The sequence below is a fragment of the Numenius arquata genome, chromosome 9 (assembly GCF_964106895.1).
Source record: "Numenius arquata chromosome 9, bNumArq3.hap1.1, whole genome shotgun sequence".
Lineage (NCBI taxonomy): Eukaryota > Metazoa > Chordata > Aves > Charadriiformes > Scolopacidae > Numenius > Numenius arquata.
The window spans coordinates 31478956-31502675 of record NC_133584.1 but is presented as its reverse complement, the minus strand read 5'-3'; the positions used below and the strand labels follow the sequence as shown (position 1 = coordinate 31502675).

The 23720-nt window shown below is 39.7% G+C and overlaps 1 protein-coding gene across 1 annotated transcript in view; it reads left to right on the top strand.

Annotated features, from left to right (window-relative positions):
- The first annotated feature begins 582 nt into the window (after positions 1-582).
- The window catches only part of ADGRB3 (adhesion G protein-coupled receptor B3), a 491554-nt gene continuing 468416 nt past the window's right edge, over positions 583-23720 (top strand). The window contains exon 1 of the mRNA XM_074154077.1: positions 583-1336. Coding sequence (XP_074010178.1) covers positions 583-1336 — 754 coding nt within the window. The remainder of the gene's footprint in view (positions 1337-23720) is intronic.

Below are 23720 nucleotides of genomic sequence, written 5' to 3'. Positions count from 1 at the left end.
CAGATAATAATTTGTGCATTTTTAAATTAGGGCTGTAATCCTTCACAGTTACTTCTCAGACTTAATAGAAAAATAATATATAACAACAGACGCCACTAGCTTTCTTGTTCTATTCCGGTGAAATTCTGCAAGTGCATTTTGTGCATGCACCGATATGGCTCTAGCAGGCTACTCATTTACTTTTTGAATAAATAAATAAATAAATTGCCCTTTTCTTGGTCTGTCGGGTAAGGGGCCTAGATTTTTTAGCTACGTTGAGCAGTTCTAGTCCACGCCATGATGACTGCATCCTAGAGAGGAGAGGACGTTCCTATTAATAATCTAATAGACGTTAAGTTTTTAATTTGGCTGTAGGAGAGGTGGCGGCGGCGGCGGCCGCCTGGTGGCGCTGTGCACACAGCAGCCAACCCGTCCCTGGCGTTATAAAATAAAAATTACCTGCCCTTCTTTCCGAAAGGGGCTCTAACTGCAAGCTTGAGAAACAGCTGGCTCGAATATTGGAAGGAGTTTGCTTTTCAATGCGTGAAGAAGTCTACTTGCATTTCTATTTCCTTTCGTCTCCTGCAGGCCAAATGACATAGGATGAAGGCTGTTCGTAATTTGCTGATTTATATATTTTCCACCTATCTACTGGTTATGTTTGGATTTAACGCTGCCCAAGACTTCTGGTGTTCCACGTTGGTGAAGGGGGTCATTTATGGATCGTATTCTGTAAGTGAAATGTTTCCTAAAAACTTCACAAACTGCACTTGGACGCTGGAAAATCCAGATCCGACCAAATATAGTATTTACCTGAAATTTTCCAAAAAGGACCTCAGCTGCTCCAACTTTTCCCTCTTGGCTTATCAGTTTGATCATTTTTCCCATGAAAAAATAAAGGATCTTTTAAAAAATAACCACTCTATAATGCAGCTCTGCGATTCCAAGAATGCTTTTGTATTTCTGCAGTATGATAAGAATTTTATTCAGATACGCCGCGTCTACCCTATTGATTTCCCAGGATCACACAAAAAAGAAGACGACCAAAAATCCTTCTTTGAGTTTTTGGTGTTGAACAAGGTGAGCCCGAGCCAGTTTGGGTGCCATGTGTTATGCACTTGGTTGGAGAGCTGTTTGAAATCCGAGCATGGGAGAACCGAGTCCTGTGGGATCATGTATACAAAGTGCACCTGCCCTCAGCATTTGGGAGAATGGGGAATAGACGACCAGTCTCTGGTGTTGCTCAATAACGTGGTGCTGCCCCTCAACGAGCAGACGGAGGGCTGCCTGACCCAGGAGCTGCAAACCACCCAGGTCTGCAACCTCACCAGAGAAGCCAAGCGGCCGCCAAAAGAAGGTAGGTGCTTCTTGGAGGGGGGATTGAATCCCACGCCAATACGTGGGTCCTGCTGCCGGCTCTCCTCAATACTCACATTCATTTGACTTGCTTTCCACTCCAGCTCGCCTCGAGACGAGGCAAAAGAGCTGGAGAAGATGCACACCCCCTCATGGCAGAGAGGGCTGCATTTTCATTTCTAAACTGGCCTAACCTTCAGCGTATAGTTCTGCTGAGCACTCTTGATACTCCTCATAAGTAGGATCCATCTGTTTTCAGCCCCCACAGGTGGCAACCCACGAATTGCTCTCCCCCCCTCATCTCCTCTTTACTGCAACCACCCGACATAAAAAAATACAGTGCCTCGACTTGGCAAGGAGAACGTTTCCAAAGGCGTGCAGGAAACATGACTAAAAGACCAAGAGATTTGCCATGGTCAGGTCACCCAGTCTCAACTGGGCCACACCTCAGCAGCCTAGAACCAAAGCAAAAGCAAATGCAGCTCTTCAGGGTGAACCCTCTGACTGTGATGCATAAAGATGCCAGGCACCATGCGGAGTCAGGACATGCTGTTTTGACCTGCTGGGAGCTCTGACTCCAGGAGATGAAGGCTCCAGATCTCATAGTAGTATCAGCAAGGGGGTGGTTGATGTGACAGTCCTGGCAGCTGCCTCGTCCTGCTGGAAACGGGGATTTGTGGAAGGGTAGGAAGAGGGGGGTCCAGCAATTAGTGTGGCAGCCTCTGCCCAGCCCCTCTGCCTCATACCTCCTGTTTTGGCCTCCTGACAATTTGAGGAGGTCAGGGGGGGATTTTGGGAAGCACATCGGGGGCATCACAGGCAGAGAAAGCATAATCTCAACCAAGATGGGGGCCTCTAGCTTGCAAGGTACGGGAGGGGGGGTCCTTCAGAGCAGCCATGTGGGAACAAGTTGTGTGTGTGGGGGGGGTGAATGTTTCCCTGCGGCAAGGGATAAATCATCGAGCCCAGGGTATTGCATTTTAATGCAGGAAATGTTCCCTCTCTCCTTGTTTTCTGCATGGCCACAAAGCTCCCAGTCTGCGGCGAGGCAGCGCCAAGCTCCCAGCCCCCCACATAGAAGCTGCTTTGTGGGGGGCTGTAACATTGCCACGTTGTTAGGAGAGGATTTTCTTTAAGGGCAGCCAAGCCCCAGGGCTGTGGAAGAAGAAAAGCTGAACTTGCTCCAGCTGCCGCGGTGCCAGGGGACCGCGGGCAGGGACGGGGGGGGACGGGGACGGGGGGGGGAAGGAAGGGATGAGGGACACTTTTAGTGTCCTGCACGTCAGCGCATCTCCCAGCACCTAAGAGCTCGGAGCCCAGCAAACGCAGCCACCTTTAATGAGGGGGAAGCTCGTCTCCCGTGAAAAACCTCCCAGAGAAGCCCGTGCAGCGGCAGGGATGGTATTTAAGATTGTTTAGAGCTAATTAGTGCCCTGGGAGGCGGAGGCAGCCCTGGCTTGGGGCGGGGGGGGGGGGGCAGCAGACAGAGTCGGGGCCGGGGGGGAGCGCAGGGCACTGCGCGGGTGCGCAGGGGGCTCGCACCGCCCTTAAGCGGGCCGTGAAAGTTCGGGGGGAGGCTTTGCTCGCACGCCCTCCATCCCCGTCCTGTCTGCCGTGGGCCAGAGCACGGGGAAGTCGGGGGGAGACCCTTAGGAGATAGAAACACCGCTGACCAGACGGCGCGTAGGAGCCGCAGCCGCGGTGTGGCTGGCGGCCGCCTCGCGTAACTCTAGCGGGGTCCCGCGGGCGGCCCCAGCGCTGCCGGAGTCACTCCCACGGGGGGAGAAAGGCGCATCCCCCTTCCCAAGCCCCCCACCCCCCCCCCCACCCACCCGGCCCTGGTGTCCATCCTTGGGTACCGCTCCGTCGGGGGGGCTGGGGGAGAAGGCGTACACCCGGGGGGGGCACCGGCCGGCGGGGGCCCTTCACGTCGCTCGCAAAAATAGGCTGAATTCCAGGGGGATGCGTTTCTCCCATGTAAAACACCTATTTCTGAAATGTGCTTAGTGGAAAGGACAGAGGAAGGGTAGGGCAAGACATTTTTTTTTATTTTTTTTTTCCTCCCCCTTAAATTTTGAAACACGTTTTCAACGTACTTTCTTTCCAGTTTCAGACATATTTTAATTCTTGCCCCTGATTACTGGTTTTCCTAGATATTAGCTTGAGAAACGGCACTGTTAGAGGGGGTGGAAATTTTGGTTGGTGGGTGGAAGGTTTCCTTCACTTCTTTTTCACTGTGCTTGAAGGCTTTTTTTGGTGTTGCTGAGAATTTTAACATTAATACAATTATTTCAATGTTTTATTGAATTACTTTAATGCACTTGGACGTTGTTCATCAGATTGTCACTAAAAGTTGTAAACAGACAGCAAATTAAGCCTCACGGTGCTTCTCAGTAGTATTATGCTCTTTGTCTTCCACATCGTGTTTAAAGCATTTCCCCCCTTTCCTCCGAAGGCTGAAAAACTGTGAGAGAGGTGTGTTGAGTCTTTGTTTTCTGTACATATAGTCACGTTTATCAAGCACATCAGTCAGTGTATTTGTATGTATAGAACTGGTTTGTGGTTCAGCTGCAGGCTTTGTTGAGGGATCAAAATGCAGGATATTCCTGCCACAGACATCACGCGATTCATCACTTGTGTCAGCAAACATTAAGGCAAGAAATGCAAATTTTGTTTTCACAGGCAATCTGGTTCAAGTTAGATCAGCACAGCTCACAAAAATAAGGTTAACCAATAACGAGGAGAATGGTTTCTTGTTGTTAGAGTTCACAGTGGCAACTGAAAGTACAGTTTTGTTCATGTAATTTGAGTTTTTAAGGGAAATGGTGGTTGCCTATCACTGAGAGATGCTCTGGACTTGGCAAGCTTGTGTTTTATGAATTCGTGTGTTACTTTGAGTTTTGGTACCAAGACTGCCTAGCAATGACTTTCAGGAAGGAATTGCAAGGACCTGACAGCTTTCTACAGGATTATGCGTACCCTCCCATTCTTCAGATTTGCTTTCATCGAGCTTGACTGTATGAAGTGCAAAATCTTTTCCAAAAACTATTTCTAGTCACATTTTAGAACCATAATGTAAATAGAGAGCATTTAGATTAAAGCCTCCTGTTTCTTTTTTGAACCTTTGAAGGTTTTTACAATTTTGAATATGATAAATGGCTTAGGAAAATGGATGAAAGTCAGTATTTTTCCTTTTTGAAAAGGTGTTGCATTTTACAAAAGACGTGACAGGTGTACAATGGGTGATTGTGTTTCTAGAAGTACTGAAGGGTGTTGAACAATAAAAGGAACTAGGTCAAAAAAGGAAGCCGTAACTATTATTTTTTGAAGAAAATGGTTTGGAAATACGTGGTTTAATCAGCATTTCTTCCATAGACAGATCATCTTTGGTGTCACTGATTAAAATAATATTCAAAATCGCCACATTTGCACTAAGACCCAGTTTCCTTATGTCTCGATCCCTTTCCACAGCCTTCCATCTGAGATGCTTAGCCCGGATCAAAGCACTGGCAAGTAGATCTCAATGAACACTCTGGCAGGGGCCAGAATTTAAGGGCTCGGGAGAATTTGTCCTCTTCATCTTCAGTGCTGTGACTGAAGTATCTCATGAAGTTTCTGTCAAAAAAACAGGGCTCGCTTCCAGCTTTTGTGGGCTTGTAAAGCCTTTGCATGTAGTCAATCCATCCAATTTTATGAATGATGAAATAAGAATGCAAAAATATATTTTCTTATTGTGATGACTACAAAGCCAAAATATTATTGTGGGGTTTTATAATACTTACTTAGAAACTAAGAGAGAGTTTTCCCCTGTGTTTTACTGCCAGATTTGACAGAGGCCCTCAAAAAACAAGGAAAATAATTCTTTCATCCTCTTACTTTCATCTAACAGCAGAAAAAAAGATACTCACATTAATGAAATCTTGGCGTTTGGAGTTCCAGGCTTGTGTATCTTGTTCAGCTGGTCTAAAATAATTTTAATAGGGTTTTTTAATATTATAGAAATGGAGCATTGGCCTACTTTGTCACAAATTCTAACAGCTCACCGGGTACCAGCATCTCGGTATTCAGCAACTGATTATTATTTTTTTTTTCCTGATTTCAGATCTGAAAACAATAGGGACATCTTAACGGGGGATTTGCTATAATAGATGTCTCTTTAAAACAATAATTTGTGACACAATGTTGAATAACAGTATGATGTAGGATGCAGATAGTTCTGTGAAGCTTTCATGGCATGTATGCATTTATTTATATGTCGTTCCACGAGTGCCCACCTCCTGTTGCACAAATTTAAGATGAATTTATGGTATTCATCACATACCCAACATTAGCTGGCCGAGTAGGCTGGATATCCCTAGTCACAAAGCCATGAGCAGTAATAACATGTCATAGCATGGCTCCACCAGAGGATTTAAACTGTTAAATCAGTGCAGGATTAGTCTAGGAAGATCAAAAATTACAAAACGGAGCCTAACAACCTTGAAGGGTTGTTATCTACAGGGATATTTAATATTTAATGCGAGACAACTCTTTCAGACTAAAGTAAAATTTAGAAAATCCAAAATAAATAAATCTGTTGTCCAGAATATTGAATGGATACAGTAACATACTGCTGCTTGCAGTGGTTCTTTTATACATGAGTTCAAGGGGAGAAAGGAAGGTGACCACTAATGGAAGAATAGGCTTTTTAATTTTGCCTGAAATGTATTTTTCATTTTGACTTATAAAATATTGTTTAAAAACTTCAAACTAATATACTAAAATAACCTGTTACTATGCAGGTTATGAGCAGTTTGTTATCACACTTATTAGCAGTTTGATCTAAGTGAAAATCTGGAATGTAAAGGAAAACAATTTCAATTTAAATAATTTTTAGATTAATATTGTTCCTCCTAAAATGTTCATTTCCAAAATCATCATGTAAACTTTCATAAAATCATTTGGAGACATTGTGTTTCTTCTTTACGTGTCTGGTTCCCAGTTGAAGGAAATGTTTCAAAATCTCCTGTGGATTCCAGTATGCTTCATATAACACCCTCTTTGACCTACTTTGCTGAAAGAAAATGATCACCCTAAACATTTATATTCTTAGTACATATTTGGGTCACTCTGGACCACTCGTAATAGGATGCTTTATCACAGCCATGCAAGTTTGATTTCAGATTCTTTTTTTTGAAGCTATGCACTGTGGAAAACAACGTTAATGATCAGAATCTCTTCTAATCAATAGGCACGACTTTTGTTTTCAAGGATTATATGCTATTATCACTAGTGATTGTACTTAAGTTTGTGGTGTATTCATCATTTCTGCCTGATTTAGTTCCGTACACTATGAAACCTTTTGTTTTGATGTAAACTTTAGAAGTTGGTGTGCAAGAGTAATCAGCACTTCACATACGTGTACTGAATTTGGTGGGATTTGGATCAATCCATAAGTGAATTTTCTGATACTTTCAAAAAGGAAAATACCAAAACAATTTCCTTTATAGTGCGAAAAACCTATATAAATGGCATTGCTTCCAGTTATTTAAATGCTTTAATAGTAAATATACTTGGAGATATGTATATATATCTGTCTGAGTGGTAATTTCTTTGGTATCACAGATTCTCTCAGCATTTTGTTCAGCGCTTCTCATGCTAACAAGGTGGTGAATTACTTATTTTGTGGGAAAGGTCAGCCTACTGCCATTGAGCGTTTGCCCTGCCTTCAGCGAGATCACAAATGTCCTGTATAGGATCTGAATACCAGTTTTGCATGAGCTCATTGCTTGCTTAAATCATTCATGGCTTCAATGAAATAGTATGTTGGAAGGTGTGTTATAACCAAAAGCATGATTTTGGTTCCCTGGATGGCCATCTTTGCTTGAATTAAAGCTCTATTTATGTGCGCTATTGTATGTCAGACGTTGTGGAGAGCTGCTATCAGCTGGGGACAAATGCTGCTAGAGACCTCCACTCTAAAGAGCACAGAACAAAAATAGAGAACAGTGATGAAGAATGGGGAAGTTATTTAAAGAAATTAAGTGTTCAGACTGAAGTCTAAGAATATCCAAATTGGGAACAAAATTCTGACACTCTTGCTGCTGGTTCCAGTGAATAAGTACTTGATGGGAGCAAGTCCTCAACCATCAAATATCTCAGACCAGTCAAGCCTTCTTTACGTGACTTCCTCATGTTAGTAAGCAGTGCCTTTTGTCTTCAAATACTTCTACTACATTTTGTCTGGGTGGGCAGAGCATACGATATGTTTATTGTATTTTAGACCTCGTACTCTGATTTGCTTGTGCTTTTGCTTTTGGCAAATGTGGAAGTGTTCACATGGAGAACAGCCTTTAACAGGAGTTAATGGTGGTTCTGTTTCCACAGTGGGATTTCAGTTACTAGGTCTCAGTGACACTATGTGGACTTATGATTATGCAGTGTTTTATGCTTACGTATTTATATTTTGTACATTTATATAAGACAGTGTTTATATGTAATATAGTGATTATATGATCTAATACATTTAATAGGTTCTCCTGTGCTCTTTTTAAAGCAATTTATCCTCTTCTGTTCAAATCTACCCATATTGCTGTTTTGTTTAGTTTTCTATTTGCAAAAGCATGGAAAAATCTGCTTTGTGTGTTGGTATACACAGAGGAATTTTCAGAGGAGACTTTCTTTTTCTCTTCTTAGGGAATTAATTTTATGAAGTTTATTCAGTTGTGTTTTATCAAAGGATTCAAACTCAAAGTTGTTGTAGGTCTCAAATTGAAGGTTAGCTGTTCATTTATAAATATGCAGTAATTGTAATAAAACAAAGGTCACTGCAGAATTCCATTGAGCATTATTTGCATTCACTGTTAACAAGAAATATAAAATGCTCTTTAGGATAGAGAAAGTTGTACATGATATAAAGTACAAATTTACAAATTATGCATCACTAATTTATGAATATTTCAGAGCTTGAGCCCTTTCTGATGCTAGTTAAATCTCAAGAGGAAGACAGATTTTTCAAAGTCATTTTCAGTTTTGTTAATCTCTTAGAGAAGTTGTACGTAAAGGTTTTGTAAAATTACTGACACATTTTTCTGATGGACTAGCCAACATCAGAATTAATAAAAACAATCTATAATAACAGTCTGTGAGACCAGCATTGTTACTTTTCTCTGCAACAGCCAGATTATTGTCCTTACTCAAGGCAAATTCCCCACGCTATCAATATAATTTGGTCTAAATGAAGATTAGGGTTAGATCAGAGCCCACAAAAGAGATGTGAAACAGTGATAGCATGTGTTGCTTCTACCAAAACCATTTCATAATTTGTATTAAATCTGGTTTTTGTTCTTCTTTATTATCTGAAGGGGAAACAAGGCAAATGACATACTCAAATTAGTAGTTCTTTGATGGTGCTGACAATGTGTGCAACTGAAATTTGGAAGCAAGCTATTTTCAGTTATTCAGTTCAAATTTTATTTATATCTCCTTGAAACGGAAAAAAAAAAAACCAACAAAAAATATAAACTTTGAATACCATCCATTTTTTGGTAGCGTCATCCCCTTTTGGGCAATTTTCACCAATTTGCTCTTTTATTCTTCAGGAGATGTAAAACACATAGGGAGCTGACTTTGGTTCCTGTTGTTTTTCTTTATGTGATGATCGCTCATTCATCAGTTATGCAGAAACAGTGTTTATTTGTAGCATGGTTTATTACTTTCAACCATAGCTGGTAGTTGTGTGCTATTGGACAGCGTTGCTGAGGGATGATGATGGGGATGAAGGATCGAGAGAGCAATTCTCCAGCTCTTAGCTGGGGAAAATGGTTAGCAGGACTTCCAACCTTACCACTTCTAACTAGCATTGGAAATATCTTACGTAAAGTGGAAATTAAGTGGTGTCACCGACTGAGGTATGTTATCACAAGTTGCTTGCGAGGATCTGAGATCACAGTCCTGCTAAGATGCCTCTGGTTTCACTCCTTTCCCTTTGCTGAGCTGTCTTAGCACACCAACCAAGCAGAAAACTGTTCCTCATGGGTTTTTTCAGTTGGGTGATCTTGACGTTGGGTGAGTGTGCTATGGTGGCCCAGCTGAGCCTCCATCAGTACACAAGAAAGAGCTGGAGAGGAGCAGTGGTGCTGTTCAGCCAGATTTAGATTTGCTGAGGGGAAAAAAAGAAAAATTCTATCAAAAAGTAACAAATACATGTTACCCTTGCCCACTCTTTTCCATGTGCTAGCAGGCAGTTACATCAGATTGTATTTCTAGGCAGCGGTACCAGGTTTGGTTACAGCATTGCTGGCAGATCCTTCAAAATAGAGTCCAAGATACATGTTCAACCAGGGCTTCCTGCTGACCATTAAAGAGTGGTGCAGATTGCTGTGAAGGCGTGCAGAGAGCGCTCGGGGATATGTCTGCGAAGCCCTTGGAACTCATTCCTGTAGTGCAGCTAGAAGGGGCTGATGAGAACATCAGGGAATTGAATTTATGCTATTTATTGGTTGTGAGGAATAATGCTGTACATGCTTCATGAAAGAACACTTTTTTCCCCAAAAGGGCTTTGGAAAATCTTAAGTCTGAAGATTTCATGTGGAATATTTCTTTGAATCCTAAATGCTTCGCTTTTTTTCATACACTGTTTGCTTCTCTATCCTATGAATATACCGTTTGCAGTCCCTTCTGTACTGTATGCGTGGAAGATGACAATTGTCTGCAAAGCTAGGCACTTCAGCTTGAATTATAATGAGTTATGTTTTTATCCTTGGAAGTGTTTTGTTTGTTCCGTGGCATTGGCTGATATCTGCAGTGATTGGCACACGTACAGCTGCTCCGTGCTGGTAGGTCTGAATGTTGATAGATGTACTCACACTGACAAAGGAGAGGAAGAATGTTCAGTGCTGCAGGTGTAATCCAGCTTGTCCCTTCTGCACCAAATGTCTAGGAAGTCAATAATAATACAGAGAGTATCATGAAGGTTGGCTCACCTTGGAAGGGAGGAGGGTGCCAAGGGTAGGATGTCAGCCAGTCCCGACAACTGATAAAGTTGTGGGAGTTATGTATAGAGCCATAGGGCTTCAGCTGCTTCTGCTGTTATTTGGGTTCATGAATGCAACAGATACGAGTTTTACCTCTTGAAGCAGAATTATCGTAGAATCACAGAATGGTTTGGGTTGGAAGGGACCTTAAAGATCATCAAGTTCCCACCCCTCTGCCCTCGGCAGGGACGCCTCCAACCAGACCAGGTTGCTCAAAGATCCATCCAATCTGGTCTTGAACAGCTCCAGGGATGGGGCATTCACAACTTCTCTGGGCAACCTGTTCCAGTGTCTCACCACCCTCACAGTGAAGAATTTCTTCCTAATATCTAATCTAAATCTCCCCTCTTTCAGTTTAAAACCATTACCCCTCATCCTATCACTACAATCCCTGATAAAGAGTCCCTCCCCATCTCTCTTGTAGCCCCCTTTAGGTATTGGAAGGTCACTGTAAGGTCCCCCCAGAGCCTTTTCATCTCCAGGCTGAACAACCCCAACTCTCTTAGCCTGTTCTCACAGCAGAAGTGCTCCAGCCCTCTGACCATCTTTGTGGCCTCCTCTGGACCTGCTGCAACAGGTCCATGTCCTTCCTGTGCTGAGAGCTCCAGAGCTGGATGCAGTACTGCAGGTGGAGTCTCACCAGAGCAGAGGGGCAGCATCACCTCCCTGGACCTGCTGGCCACACTTCTGATGCAAACCAGGGCATGGCTGGCTTTCTGGGCTTCCAGCGTACATTGCCAACTCATGTTGAGCTTCTTATCCACCAGCGCTCCCACGTCCTCCTCAGGGCTCTGCCCAACTTGTATTTTTGCCTGGAATTGCCATGACCCAGATGCAGGACCTTGCACTTGGCCTTGTTAAACTTCATGAGATTCACACAGGCCCACCTCTCAAGGCTGTCCAGGTCCCTCTGGATGGCATCCCTTCCCTCCAGCATGTCGACAGCGCCACACAGCTTGGTGTCGTCAGCAAACTTGCTGAGGGTTCACTCTATCCCACTGTCCGTGTCTCCGACAAAGATGTTAAACAGCACTGGTCCCAGTACTGACCCCTGAGGAACGCCGCTCATCACTGGCTTCCACTTGGACATTGAACCTTTGACCACAACCCTTTGAGTTCAGCCATCCAGCCAGTTCCTGATCCACCGAGTGGTCCATCCATCAAATCCGTGTCTCTCTAGTTTAGAGACCAGGATGTCATGTGGGACAGCATCAAACGCTTTGTATAAGTCCAGGTAGATGACGTTGGTTGCTCTCCCCTTATCTACCAATGCTGTAGCAACATTGTAGAAGGCCACCAAATTTGTCAGGCATGACTTGCCCTTGGTGAAGCCATGTTGGCTGTCACCAATCACCTCCTTATTTCCCATGTGCCTGAGCAGCAATTCCAGGAGGATCTGCTCCATGATGTTGCCAGGCACAGAGGTGAGACTGACCAGCCTGTAGTTCCCCGGGTCTTCCTTTTTTCCCTTTTTGAAAACAGGGGTTGTGTTTCCCCTTTTCCAGTCAGCAGGAACTTCACCAGACTGCCACAACTTTTTGAATATCATGGAAAGTGGCTTGGCAACTTCATCCGCCAGCTCCCTCAGGACCCATGGATGGATTTCATCAGGTCCCATGTACTTAATGTACCTTCAGGTTCCTTAGAAGGTCTCAAACCTGGTCTTCTCCAACAGTGGGCAGTTCTTCATCCTCATAGCCCCTGTTTTTGCCTGATCTTTTAATTCGGGAGGTGTGAGGAGAGAAGTTGGCAGTGGAGACTGAGGCAAAAAAGTTGTTGAGAACCTCAGCCTTCTCCTCGTCTGTTGTTACCAGTTTGCCATTCTTGCTCATCATGGGGGGCACGCTTATTGTGATCATAAGAAATGTTTGATAGCTGTTGTCCTGGTATAATGTCATATACTTAAAAATAATTGGAGCTGGGCCTGGAAGCGGTGTTTTCCTGTCTCAGAAATGAGTGTTCAAATTATTACATACTTTTTAATCCACCCGATTTTTAATTTATCCACAAAAATTGGGGCAGCTTCAAATTCAGGAAAAATCAAGAATATTCCTATTCCTTTACCAGACAGAACCTTCTGAGTAGTAGGGTCACTGAATCCAAATTGCTCCAGGTGCTGCAGTTGTCTGCAGGGCATTCAGGTCTGGGTTGGTATGCAGCGATTATGAAAGGCAGATGCCATTACAAAAGGAAGGTGCCATCTCTGGCTGTCGTTCGTGCAAAGCTTGGTCAAGCAGGTGTGATCCAAGACCACCTTTTGGATTAGGAACTGGTAGTTCCGTGCAAGTGACTCTCAGGAGTTTGCTACTTCTCACAGCAATGTCCAGACCCTTGTGTGCACCTCATCCATGTCACTTATGGCTCTTAGACACCAGTGAATGTGGGCTGCCCTGGGATGAACATTTTGGAGGTGTCCATTTTGGATGTAGGCCTTGGAAGTGATAATGAAACATGTAAATTTATTTGATTTCTTTTGTAAATACAGCTTCCATGCATCACTGCCTTTCCCCGTGGTATTGCTGTAATAGTAGTGCCTTGCCTTCTGGTCATATTATGAGATTAAATATGTCAACGTTTGTGGTTTCCTTAGTAATCACTATCATACAGGTACTTAAAATATGTAAATTATGCCATCACTGATAAACCTGAAACACTCCCCCCCTCCCAAGTTCTGATGAAAATCAAATCTATGTTGTCTTCAGGTATTTTCTGGTGCTCAGAGTGAAAGTGTGATTTTATTGGCTGTTCTGCAGATGAAATATATGAAGGGAATGAAGAACTCTTACATTTATCTCCGATGCTTCTAAGGTTTTGAGTAATGGGTTTTTGTCCATGTGAAATCTGAAGTGTTGCAAAAAATAGATTTTAGTCTGATAACAGTAACTTTACAATAAAAAAATTTCTATCATACATAAGACATGAAGGGGAACTCAAGTGTGCCAGGGTGTAGCATCTAAATATTTTTCAGACATGACTGAATTCCTGCCTTTGTGTTCACTTGTACATAATTAATCTCATTGAATGACCAGGATTATTCATGTAAATGGGATTTAATTAAAAGCAGGTTTGCCAGTAAATACCCTCAGTTGAAAATGTGCACATACCTGAAGCATATCTAATCAATATTTGAACAAGAAAGCATTATTTCATTATTAACAATAATTTCTCTAGATGTTATTAATCAGATTAATTATAAAAATAAATAATAATAAATCACTGTCAAATAAATAAACATTAATAATTATTAATAGTTATTAATAATGACTATATATGGACTGTTTTAAATAAGTTGGATAAATATTCTTAGTTCTTGTTATCCTAGAACCTAGTTTTGTCCAGTTCCCAGGTCTGCACTGCTTTAGCTGATCATCAATGTGTTCTTCATTAGCTCTGGGACCCTCAGTGCCACCCTCTGCCCCATACTGACCCTGCCAGACCTGTGCTCCCTGGCACCGCATCCAGTGTCTCCTGCTTGGACACCTTTGCTCTCAAGCCATTCCCTCATTGCCATGACTGCGTTCTTCTACATTGCAGCATTTATGCTGGGGTATTAAGTACCTCATTCTGTACAAAAGAACTGTTTGTTGCTGCCATCTATAAAAAGAATAGGATTCTACAGAGATAAGCAAAAGTTAAACACATGAGGCAATAGCTGGGTGGTCATTTAGCAAGCTAAAGAAAACTCCAGGAAGAACAAGAAAAGTCCAGACAATACTTGAGATGCCCTGAGGCTTTTTAATGGCAATAGTGGTTCTGTATTTAGTGGGACACAGGGCTACACTAAAACCCATTTAGAATTAATCAACAAGAGTGGCACTGGTTATCATCACCACTGTGCTTTTTTTTTTCTTTTTCTTTTTTTTTTTAACTTTCTGTTGAATGTGTCCAGGAGCTGCCATGGAATTTGTTACAAAATTTCAGCATTCTAAATCCTGAAACTTTTTTTTCTTAGAGAAGACAGCCACTGTCAGGGATTTTCTTCCTAAGAAGGAGAAGGCACATTAAATGATGAAGTTTTGGAAGCCAATATTTATTGTATCATGAGCTGTGGAAGAATATGTGACCCTAAAGGATGTGAGTATTCATAGTAAATGTTATAAAAAAACATGACAAAAGGATCATATTAACAACAAAATTTATAATTTACTTAAATGGAATGAGGTGAGAATTGCAGAAGCAAGCACATAGGATGTTTTGGTGATCTACCAAAACAGTGTCCAGCAATTATTAGATTTCAGAGGTTGGTAACTGCCATTTTTTAAAATCCTAACTAAATATCTTACTATAATATTAGGGCATAATGTCAGAGGCTTTTTTACATATTTAAGGTATGTTTTCTATTGCGTGTATACTTCGGTCACAATATTTCACTTCCAACAGTTACCCAATGGAAGATCTTACAGAACCCTTTTGCGTTAAAATCAGTATGGATCTTTTCAATGATCTGGTTGCTATTTTTCTGGCTAAGAGAGAACTCAATTAAAAAATACAAGTTATTTTGCTAGCAACACAGAATGTTGTGAATTGCATAGCCCTATTAACATGTCTTTGCTACATGTCTGATACCAACCAAGGATTTAAAAGGCTTGTCCATTCAGTCTTTCCTCACAGCTCAGCTACCATTACAAATTTTGACATTCTGTTTCTTGACTGCTTACAGACGTTTTACATTTTAAGGGTGAATACTGGTAATTTGTGATCTTTTTTTGGCAAGTTAAGGAGAATCACCGTGGTATTCTGAAGAGAAGTCTATGTGGACCTTTACATAGGAAAAAAAAATCAGATTCCAAATCAGCTCAAAAGATGAGAATTTAGGAAGTATTAGTGTCTGTTGTATGGATTAATTCAAAATGCATAAGTAAATGAGACAATGCAGACTGGGCATAGGGTACACTAGAGATTTCTTGCTTAAAAAAATACTGGAGATGCTGCATTTCTCCTATCGAAAGACAGTATTACGATATGACACCAAAATGGTGTCTGGCACTGTGATTTAGTCAGGAATCCTGCCATGTCAAGACAGGGATCCCTTTAGCATGCAGGCAAAAAAGACCCCCAGTATTCTCCTTTGTTCCTTTGGCAGACACACATTGCTCATGGTAGTAGCGATGCTTTGGCAAAGACACAAAGTGCTGTGTTGATCAGAGAATACATTATGTGCATGCTAACTTGAAGGATGATCACGCACTGTTCCTCTCATAAGACAGACCCTCAGGCCACAAAGTCCATTTCAGCATATTTGGTATTTGTAACTTGTAGCTCTCTGTTAGAAGTTGTCACATTGCCCTGATGGAGCTCACAGCTAAATACAAAGCAAGCTTCTTGGTCTGCAGGTCGTAACCCAAGGTTTATACATACTTAAGCTTCCCTCGAAATTATGCTGGCTCTAAGCATGTTTTCTGCTTTTTCTTTTTTCCTTGGTCTCCCTGCACTTTGTCTCATCTCTAGGTTGTTAGCTCTTTACATTACTCTTTAAGCTAAACCCTCAGATTTCCCACAAGCTTGCACTTTCACAGAACTCCAGCCTTATTAGCACTCTAAGCTTACAGTTCATCCCTCCTGGGGGATAAAATAGGTGAAGTAAACAAACACAGAAGCTTTGTAGGAATTACAAATGAAAACAAAACCCAAACAAAACGAAAGAAAAAACCAGCCTTTATTTCAGCTAGCCCAAGAAATGCACAGGCTTGGACAAAGAAATAAAATCCCTGTATTTAATTCCCTGGTTTTGTTTCCTCATCGCTCCAGTCACACAACCATTTGAAGCTGAAGTTCTGTGAAGAGTCCAGTATTCCCAGCTTTACGCTCCACTTTGCACGATTTCTCTGTTATGAGTTCTCTTCAAATCTGTTTCTTTTACCCCATTGCTCTGTGCCATCACTGTTTTTCTCCATTGCTTTTATGTACAAAAAAAGTCTCAGTTATAAAAGGCAGGACACGTCTTCCAGCCCATGTCCTGGTCAGTTCTGCAAGTCCCATTACTGCTGTGATGGTGGAGTGTAGGCAGGCAAGCAAACTGCAGTGGGTTAAGCTAGGATGTGAGTTAAATGCGTACATCGCCCAGAGCCTAGTCTTCCCTCAGTCGGGAAGCACTTCAATCACCAGTACAGAGCGGGGTTTACTCTGAGTTGCTGACCATGAACTTGTATCTCCTCCTCCTTAAGAGATACTTCCTTAAAAAGGCGTATTTATATGTGAAAGGCGTATTCCATTTTTATTTTTGAATAAAAGTGAGCAAAAAGTCTTTGGGTTCAGCTCAGTGCTCTCTCAGATATGTAGCATTGCCCAAGAGCGCATAGAGGTCTGGTCATCAGCAGGTTAGATGCCTTTTTCTTAAGCAGGCTTGAACAAGGACCAATGCGTTTGTGCAGTCCTGGAGGCCTTTATTTAGACTCACCAGGAACAGGGATGTCCCCACATAGGAGCTTCAGGAGCTAATTCCAAGCTTGCTTGAAATGAAATTTCCAATTCCGTTCAGTCCACTGTATAGACACCAAAGCAGGTATGTAGACCATGTGCAAATATTGTGAGTTAATCTGTTTGCAGTAACCTTGAAGATTTTCATGGTATTGCTTGTAAAGCTTTGTTTTAGTATTTAATTTCTACTGATGTCAGTAGGATTGAAGGGGGAAGGTGAGCCAGGGAATCTTTCGTGTTCTCTGGTTTTGGGTTTTTGTCAGTTTAAGCACAAGAACTACTAGAAAGAGCCACAAGGACTCTTAAAGATGAAATTCTCAGTGAACTTTCTAGATTTTATTTATACCAAACGTTCTTTTTTCCATTTATATAAAAGCACAGTTGCAAGTCAGTAACTCACTAGTGTAAGAAAGACAAAGGTGCAGGTGTTACTTAGTCAAGGTTTTCTTTTTCTTATTGCAGTGGTTTCACTGTCACAAATGGTTTCTACATTTTTAATAGATCTGCTGTGTGTAAATGCACTGAAGTCTACTCAAATGTGAAAATACCTTAATCTAAACTACAGAAGTCATCTTTGAAATCGCATTAATTACAAAGTTGAAATACTTTCATTTATGAGTACAAATGTGTAACAAATGAAATTATTAAAATAAATAGTTCAATGTATGTTCTACATTTCCTTGTGTAAATTATTTATAATAAACCACACTACAAACTCAAAGAAATTGAAATAATTGTCTACATTGAGACAATTGAGTCTAATGATATCATAAATTATTTATAGTTTCATTTGGAGGATCTAGCTTATCAGAAACTGTTGAAATCAGCTTTTTACCACAGAATGATGAGTGTGTTCCTTCTAGTCCATTGTGTCTGCAATAGCATAGAAATGCTTTAGATTGTCCCCTGGGTTTTTATGCGATTGTCTCTGTTTGGTTTGAGGATTATCAAATGTTAAATACTGTTAGGAGAGAGTAATCCATGTAGGCTGGTTGTCACCTTTGCCAAAGGAACAGATGGACTGATGACCTTTTCAGGACAATATTAGATCTACGTGCTTTTGAGCAGCAATGGTGCTGCTCTCTGAGCTGTCTTTATTCAGTTAATCTTCATTTGTATCACTGAATAGCTTTAAGGACCAATCACAGTATTATTTCACTTTTCTGTTTGTTTTGTATTCAAGAAAGTACTAGAAATTACCACCTACCTTTTATAGTCATCTTTTTTCTGGTATGTTTGCCACAGCTGAATTTGTCCTACTTCTCCCAGGTGAACATTTAGTAGCATGAGTTTTGAAGTCTGGCCAGATATCATACATAAATGTCTTTGCCCACACAGGGGTCTCCCCTGCAGCCTTTGAGCACACGTTTCTATTTTCTAAGAAGTGTCATTTTTGTGTGCACCACTCATTAGTCACGTGATAAGCACAACCACACAGCACTCAGTTTTATATTACCAACAATTTTGTGTTCCATCCATGTACAAATCCATGGTAATCTGGAACAAATCAATGCCATCTCACTGAGACATATGCAATTACAATGTTTAAACAAATTTCCTAATGATGCCAAACAGTATTTTCTGAAATTTTTTTTTTTACTAAATTTGCATAGATGGTGGTTTTTTTATTCCTTTATATGTGCGTTAGATTATTTCCTGTATTTTTGTGGGAATTGTTGATACACAGCTATCAAAAGGCAATTTATGCCTCCACAAGTAAATCTGGAAAGTTTATGAGAACAACAGTATCCTGGTTTCTGAGGCTATCCTCAACCATTTCAACACTCATAAAATAAATTAACAAAGTGCTGGTGTTCTTTGTAGCTGTCCTTATATATTTCTCCATTTAGAAAAAATGTTTGGAAACTTATGAGCTTTACTTTTTTTTTAAAAAAATTTTTTTTTATTCTGCTCTGAACAGATAGAAAATAGTTGTAAAGTTAGAGCTGGGAAATCTCTGGAAAACACTGGAAAACAACCTGGTAACAGGTTGGAAGCTTGAATCATTTATAACATCAGCTGGGTGAGAACAGTCAGCTGGATGACTTTTTTGTTGCCAGTTAGCTTCTAGAACTGATTGTGGTCCCTGGAAGATCACTTAAGTTAGGAGGCCATACTCATGGTTTGGTTACTCATGTAACCAGATGTAATAATGAATTCAGGAGATTTTAAGGCTAACATTTTACTTTCAAAACATTTTTTTGTGAAAAGATTCAAAATACTTTTGAAATTATTCGAAATAGACTCATAGATAAATTTAGGTTTGGAGGGATTTCTGAAGGTCGTATAGTCTGATCCCTTGCTTGTGGTAAAACTAAATTGAGTTGCATCTTTTATTTGGTTCTCTTTGGTTCATAGTGAGGGTTTCTTGATCCCTAATAGTTTGTACATATGTCAGTATCAGCAAACAGCTAGACCCATAATCGGAGCTAGTGTGTATGCTGTCAGTGAATTTTGTTATTCCTGTCAGTCACTGTAATGATTCATGGTTTTTTAGTAATTCTTTAACATGCTTCAGGTCATAGTATTCTAATTAGGAGTAAAATGATCTAAAATACACTGACAGTGCACAGAATGACCTAAATGGTTAATCTGAAGAATAGCTAATAAATAATTCTAGAGAAAGTTTTGCAGGAATAATTATCCTTAATCTATAGATTGGATTATCTATATGTAGCCTTAATCTGTAGATTTTTGAAACAGTTCGGTAATTATCAAGTCAGGTTCAATGTTACCAAGACATTGTATTAAAAAAAACCAAAACCCAAACATGTTAATAGTTTCTTACAGTATTTCATGTCACTCACCTACAGGAAGTGAGAGCATGTTTGCGTGCCTGCCCTTTTCCTTGTGATATGTCACAGCTGTACGACGCTGCCGGTAGCTTCTGGCACTGAAAGACAAGATAAGGAATCACTATTGAATAGTGTTCTGGCAAGGTGAAAGAGAAGAGGCAGCCAGACAAGACTATTCGAAGTTAAAGCTTGTAGGGGAAAGATAAGTATAAAAAAAGAAATAGATTAATGTTGGCCAAAGGGGTTAAGATAATAAGGATTTTCTTACAACATCATAAGGAAAAAACAAATACTGGAAAAACTGAAGGGGATGATATTAATCTCATTTAAAACATCAGAGTTAAAAAGCTTCTTTTTAGGAGTAAGAAAGAAAGGGTGATTCTAGAACAATTAAAAGTAAGAAGAACTTGACAAATGAGAAATAAGGTTGTGTGGGAAATCTGAGTATGCAGGGATCCAATGGCAGAGGGAACACGTATTTTAGACTATTAAGCTAAGTAAGTAACACAGGATTATATAACCCTTTTTTTAAATTTAGCAAGAAATTAGTTAACTTTAGCATTTTAAGAATCTAATTTCTGGACTAGTAAATTTATGAAAAGAAGCTGAAAGGATATCACTGTGGAAATAACAAAATGTTAATAATTATCATGACTTTCTGTATTATTAGACTTATTCTAACACTATAGATGTTACTCAGCTTTTTTTTTGTTTTGTAAAAAGAGGGGATGACAGGAAAGAAATGAGAGTATATGTCCATATATATGGATTTTCTTCAGACTTCTATTGCATCCCTTTAAAACTTAATTCAGATTTGTTTAGTGTTTCACACAGTTTGTCAAATTGGACTGTGGGCTATACAGAACACTATAAATTAATAGCGATGAGGTACATCTTCATTAATTAATATTTGGACTTGCATCTTCAGTGGTGATTTAAGGAAGGAGATAATCTACTTGATGAAACTTGCAGTTCAACACTAAATGAGGAGGTAATGGAAATGCTAGTGGGGACTGAGAGAAAACAAAAAAGGCTTATATCCATTAGAAATGTGGGCAGGTCATAAGATAATAGAATTCAGAATAGTGTAAACTAATGTTCTCTGTTGGAATAAATAGAAATAAAACGGGAAGGGGAAATCCTGAAAGCAGTAATAGCGAATGACGGCTGGAGGTGATTGCAAAGAGGAAGAGATGTCTGGTCCCTATGTAAACAAACACTGAAAATATGGCTTCTAACCTAAATTTATTGTTCTTCGTGAACTCGGTATACAGTTACAAGTTTTTAATTTTTATACCAAAAAGATCATGGTCCATCACAGACTTCAGAGAGCAGCCATCATGCTGACAGTGAAGTGGATGGTTTAAGACAGAAGATTAAAAGCAATAAAAAATGTCTAGCTAAAAGATACCTAAGCACAGTTAGCAACATATCTCCAAATCTTTGAAGAATATTAAAATATCATTTCAAGTCAAGGAGTGGAGTTATTTATGAAAACTCCAAGACGCAGAATTAAAAGTAATTAATTGAATGAAAAAGTAGAAAACCTAGGCTGAATACCAGAAATTACTGCAACATCTGTTTAGATGTTTCAAAGCTGTGAGCATGAGTATAATCTCTAGATATAAATAAATTAATTACAAATAAAATGAATTGTTCCTAGTATGCTAGCGGGGGGCTGGAGGACTTTGGAAGGGAGAGCTAGAAGACAAAGACCACATTTTCTGAAATTTATTTCCTGCGTATGCAAGCTTGAAGAGACAGTGGTAAAAAAGAGCAAAAGAGAAGAATATTAAATTAGAGTCATAGAATTATGCAATATATGGTAAATCTTCATGCAGCACTTCTCTTTTTTTCCCAATTCATTATACAGAAGTATTCTTGTTACACCTTCTTTACTCAGCAAAAATATTACAATAAATTGCATTATATATGTTATAGTATAATATATATTATATATATTAAATATACAGATTTATATGTACTCACTATGCTTTTTCTATTCAAAACACTATGATCTGATAGTAAAGGATTTGTATATTCTTATAAATAAATATTTTAATAAAAGAAGGGCAATTTTTTTCCTTCTGAACATGAAATACTTAAGATGTGGTAGGCAAAGTAGGCTAATTTAACTCCTAAATTAAGTTGGTATTTTTAAAGACAGATAAGGATCATCCTTATGGATAAGGATCCATGAATGATAGAAGGATCAGTGGTGTGCATGACACAAACATAAATGTGTGTGGGAAGGTTTAATAACTCATGGGATAGCAAAATGGACGAAGCATCACCATTGCCCCAGCATGAGCCTTTCTGTTCATTGAGCCTTCTGAGTATTAAACAGTCGTTTATTTCAGAACAGAAAAACAGCTTGAGAATCATGTACTTCAGTGCTTACAGCAAGACTGAAATGGCACCCAACTGGTGAATAGCATTTTTCCTGACTCTCTGTTTTAAGATGAATTCTATCCTAAGTATCTCCAGAAAGCATTTTGGGCCTGCAAAACAAACCTAGCCTTTCCAAGGATCACTGTTTTCTCATTTGAAAAGCAGGCTTTCTTCACCCTGGAGAGGTTCTTAAGGGGCCACAGAATGTACAGAAATCCAGTTTTCTTTTGCAGGAGTTTCTTCTCTGCTGTTAAGGTAAAGGGAGTCTTTCAGTCAGCCTCCAGCACTTTTTCTTGTTTGTCTTCTCAATTTCTCATTGCAGGATTGATTCCTTCAAGACTAGAGAAGAATACACTCTGGGGAAAGCCTGCGATGATTTCCTGTGTCACCATTAGGTTGTCTTAGGGCTAAATACGCCAAGCATGTCACACCAAAGCAAAGAATTAATTCACTGAGACCGAGATCTTGGTAAAAAGGATTAGACAGCTATATGAATAAAAGAGAACATCCCCAGTTATACAACAGAAGAATTTAATTCTTTTCTTACAGCACAAAATAATTATTTTTTAGATGTTTGGAAAAAGCCTGTCTGCTTTGGATTTCTTCTACCATCATAAGGCTTATCTTCCCTTTAAAAATGTGTTTAGGAGGTATATTCTTATATGTTGCAAAACTCAACGTTAAAGAAAAATTTAGATTCTGACATACGTCAGTTGAGCTGTATTGAAATCTAGAAGGCTCGCTTTCTTAGCATATAGAAAGTTCAAAAACTGTATGCTTTATTAGTTCAATGCATGCTTTATTAGTTTGGAGTTAAAATAAAACATATTTTAAATCCTAGTCAAGACACTTCTAGTAAGAGCATACTAAATTAGGTATATCTTCATTAGATCCAATATGGTATTTCCTCTGCTCCTATGAACAGATAGATGCATGGTGAGGTATTTGAAGGAAAAAGAAATGTTTATTAGAAAATATATTACTATAGATTACGGTCATGTATTTATTCACAAAAATGTGTCTTTAAAAAGTATATGTATTTTTTCCCCCAAGGGAATGTGAAATGCCATTTGTAAGGACACAATGGCCTCTGAAATGAAAGGGGTATAAAAGATGGAAGAATGAGTCCTGGAAATAATCTTCTTTGATATTGTAAGCACACAGAGAGCTGCTTTGTATAGAAAATTTTAACTTTTCTGTTGTTTTGACAGTGCCTCATTCCAAGGAACTGCATATTTTTCAGTTCTTCTCAAACACAAGCAGTAAACAAACAATACTGGTTTTCTTTAAAAAAAAAGCTGGAGTGTTTTGCACAGTAGTTTGCTGGGGAGACATAAAAATAAACTTTGTGCCTGGAGGAATGTGTTAGAGTTTGCAAAATGTCAAGGAAATTTCTTTTTTTTTTTTTTTTTTTTTTTCCAGCATGCTGTGTTCTGTACAGAAAAACCATATAGAAATTTCTTAATTTAAGAGAAAATAGATCTTTCTGAAGTCTTTGCTACAGATAAATGCCAGATCTCATCTTTTTAGCAGATGTCATTGCAAAACTCTTTCCAAAGAAAATTATACTTTATATTGAGTACCTCATTTACATACATAGCTAATTAGACTGGCAGAGAAGCATTGAAACGGCATTTTGCATATATTCTTGGTTCGCACAAGAGAAGTTATCTTGCATTGTTTGTTCTTTGTTTATTCTTGTAAAGCTCAATAGAACAAGGAAAGAACGAAAAAAAAAATATCCATGAATGTTAATAGAGAACATAGA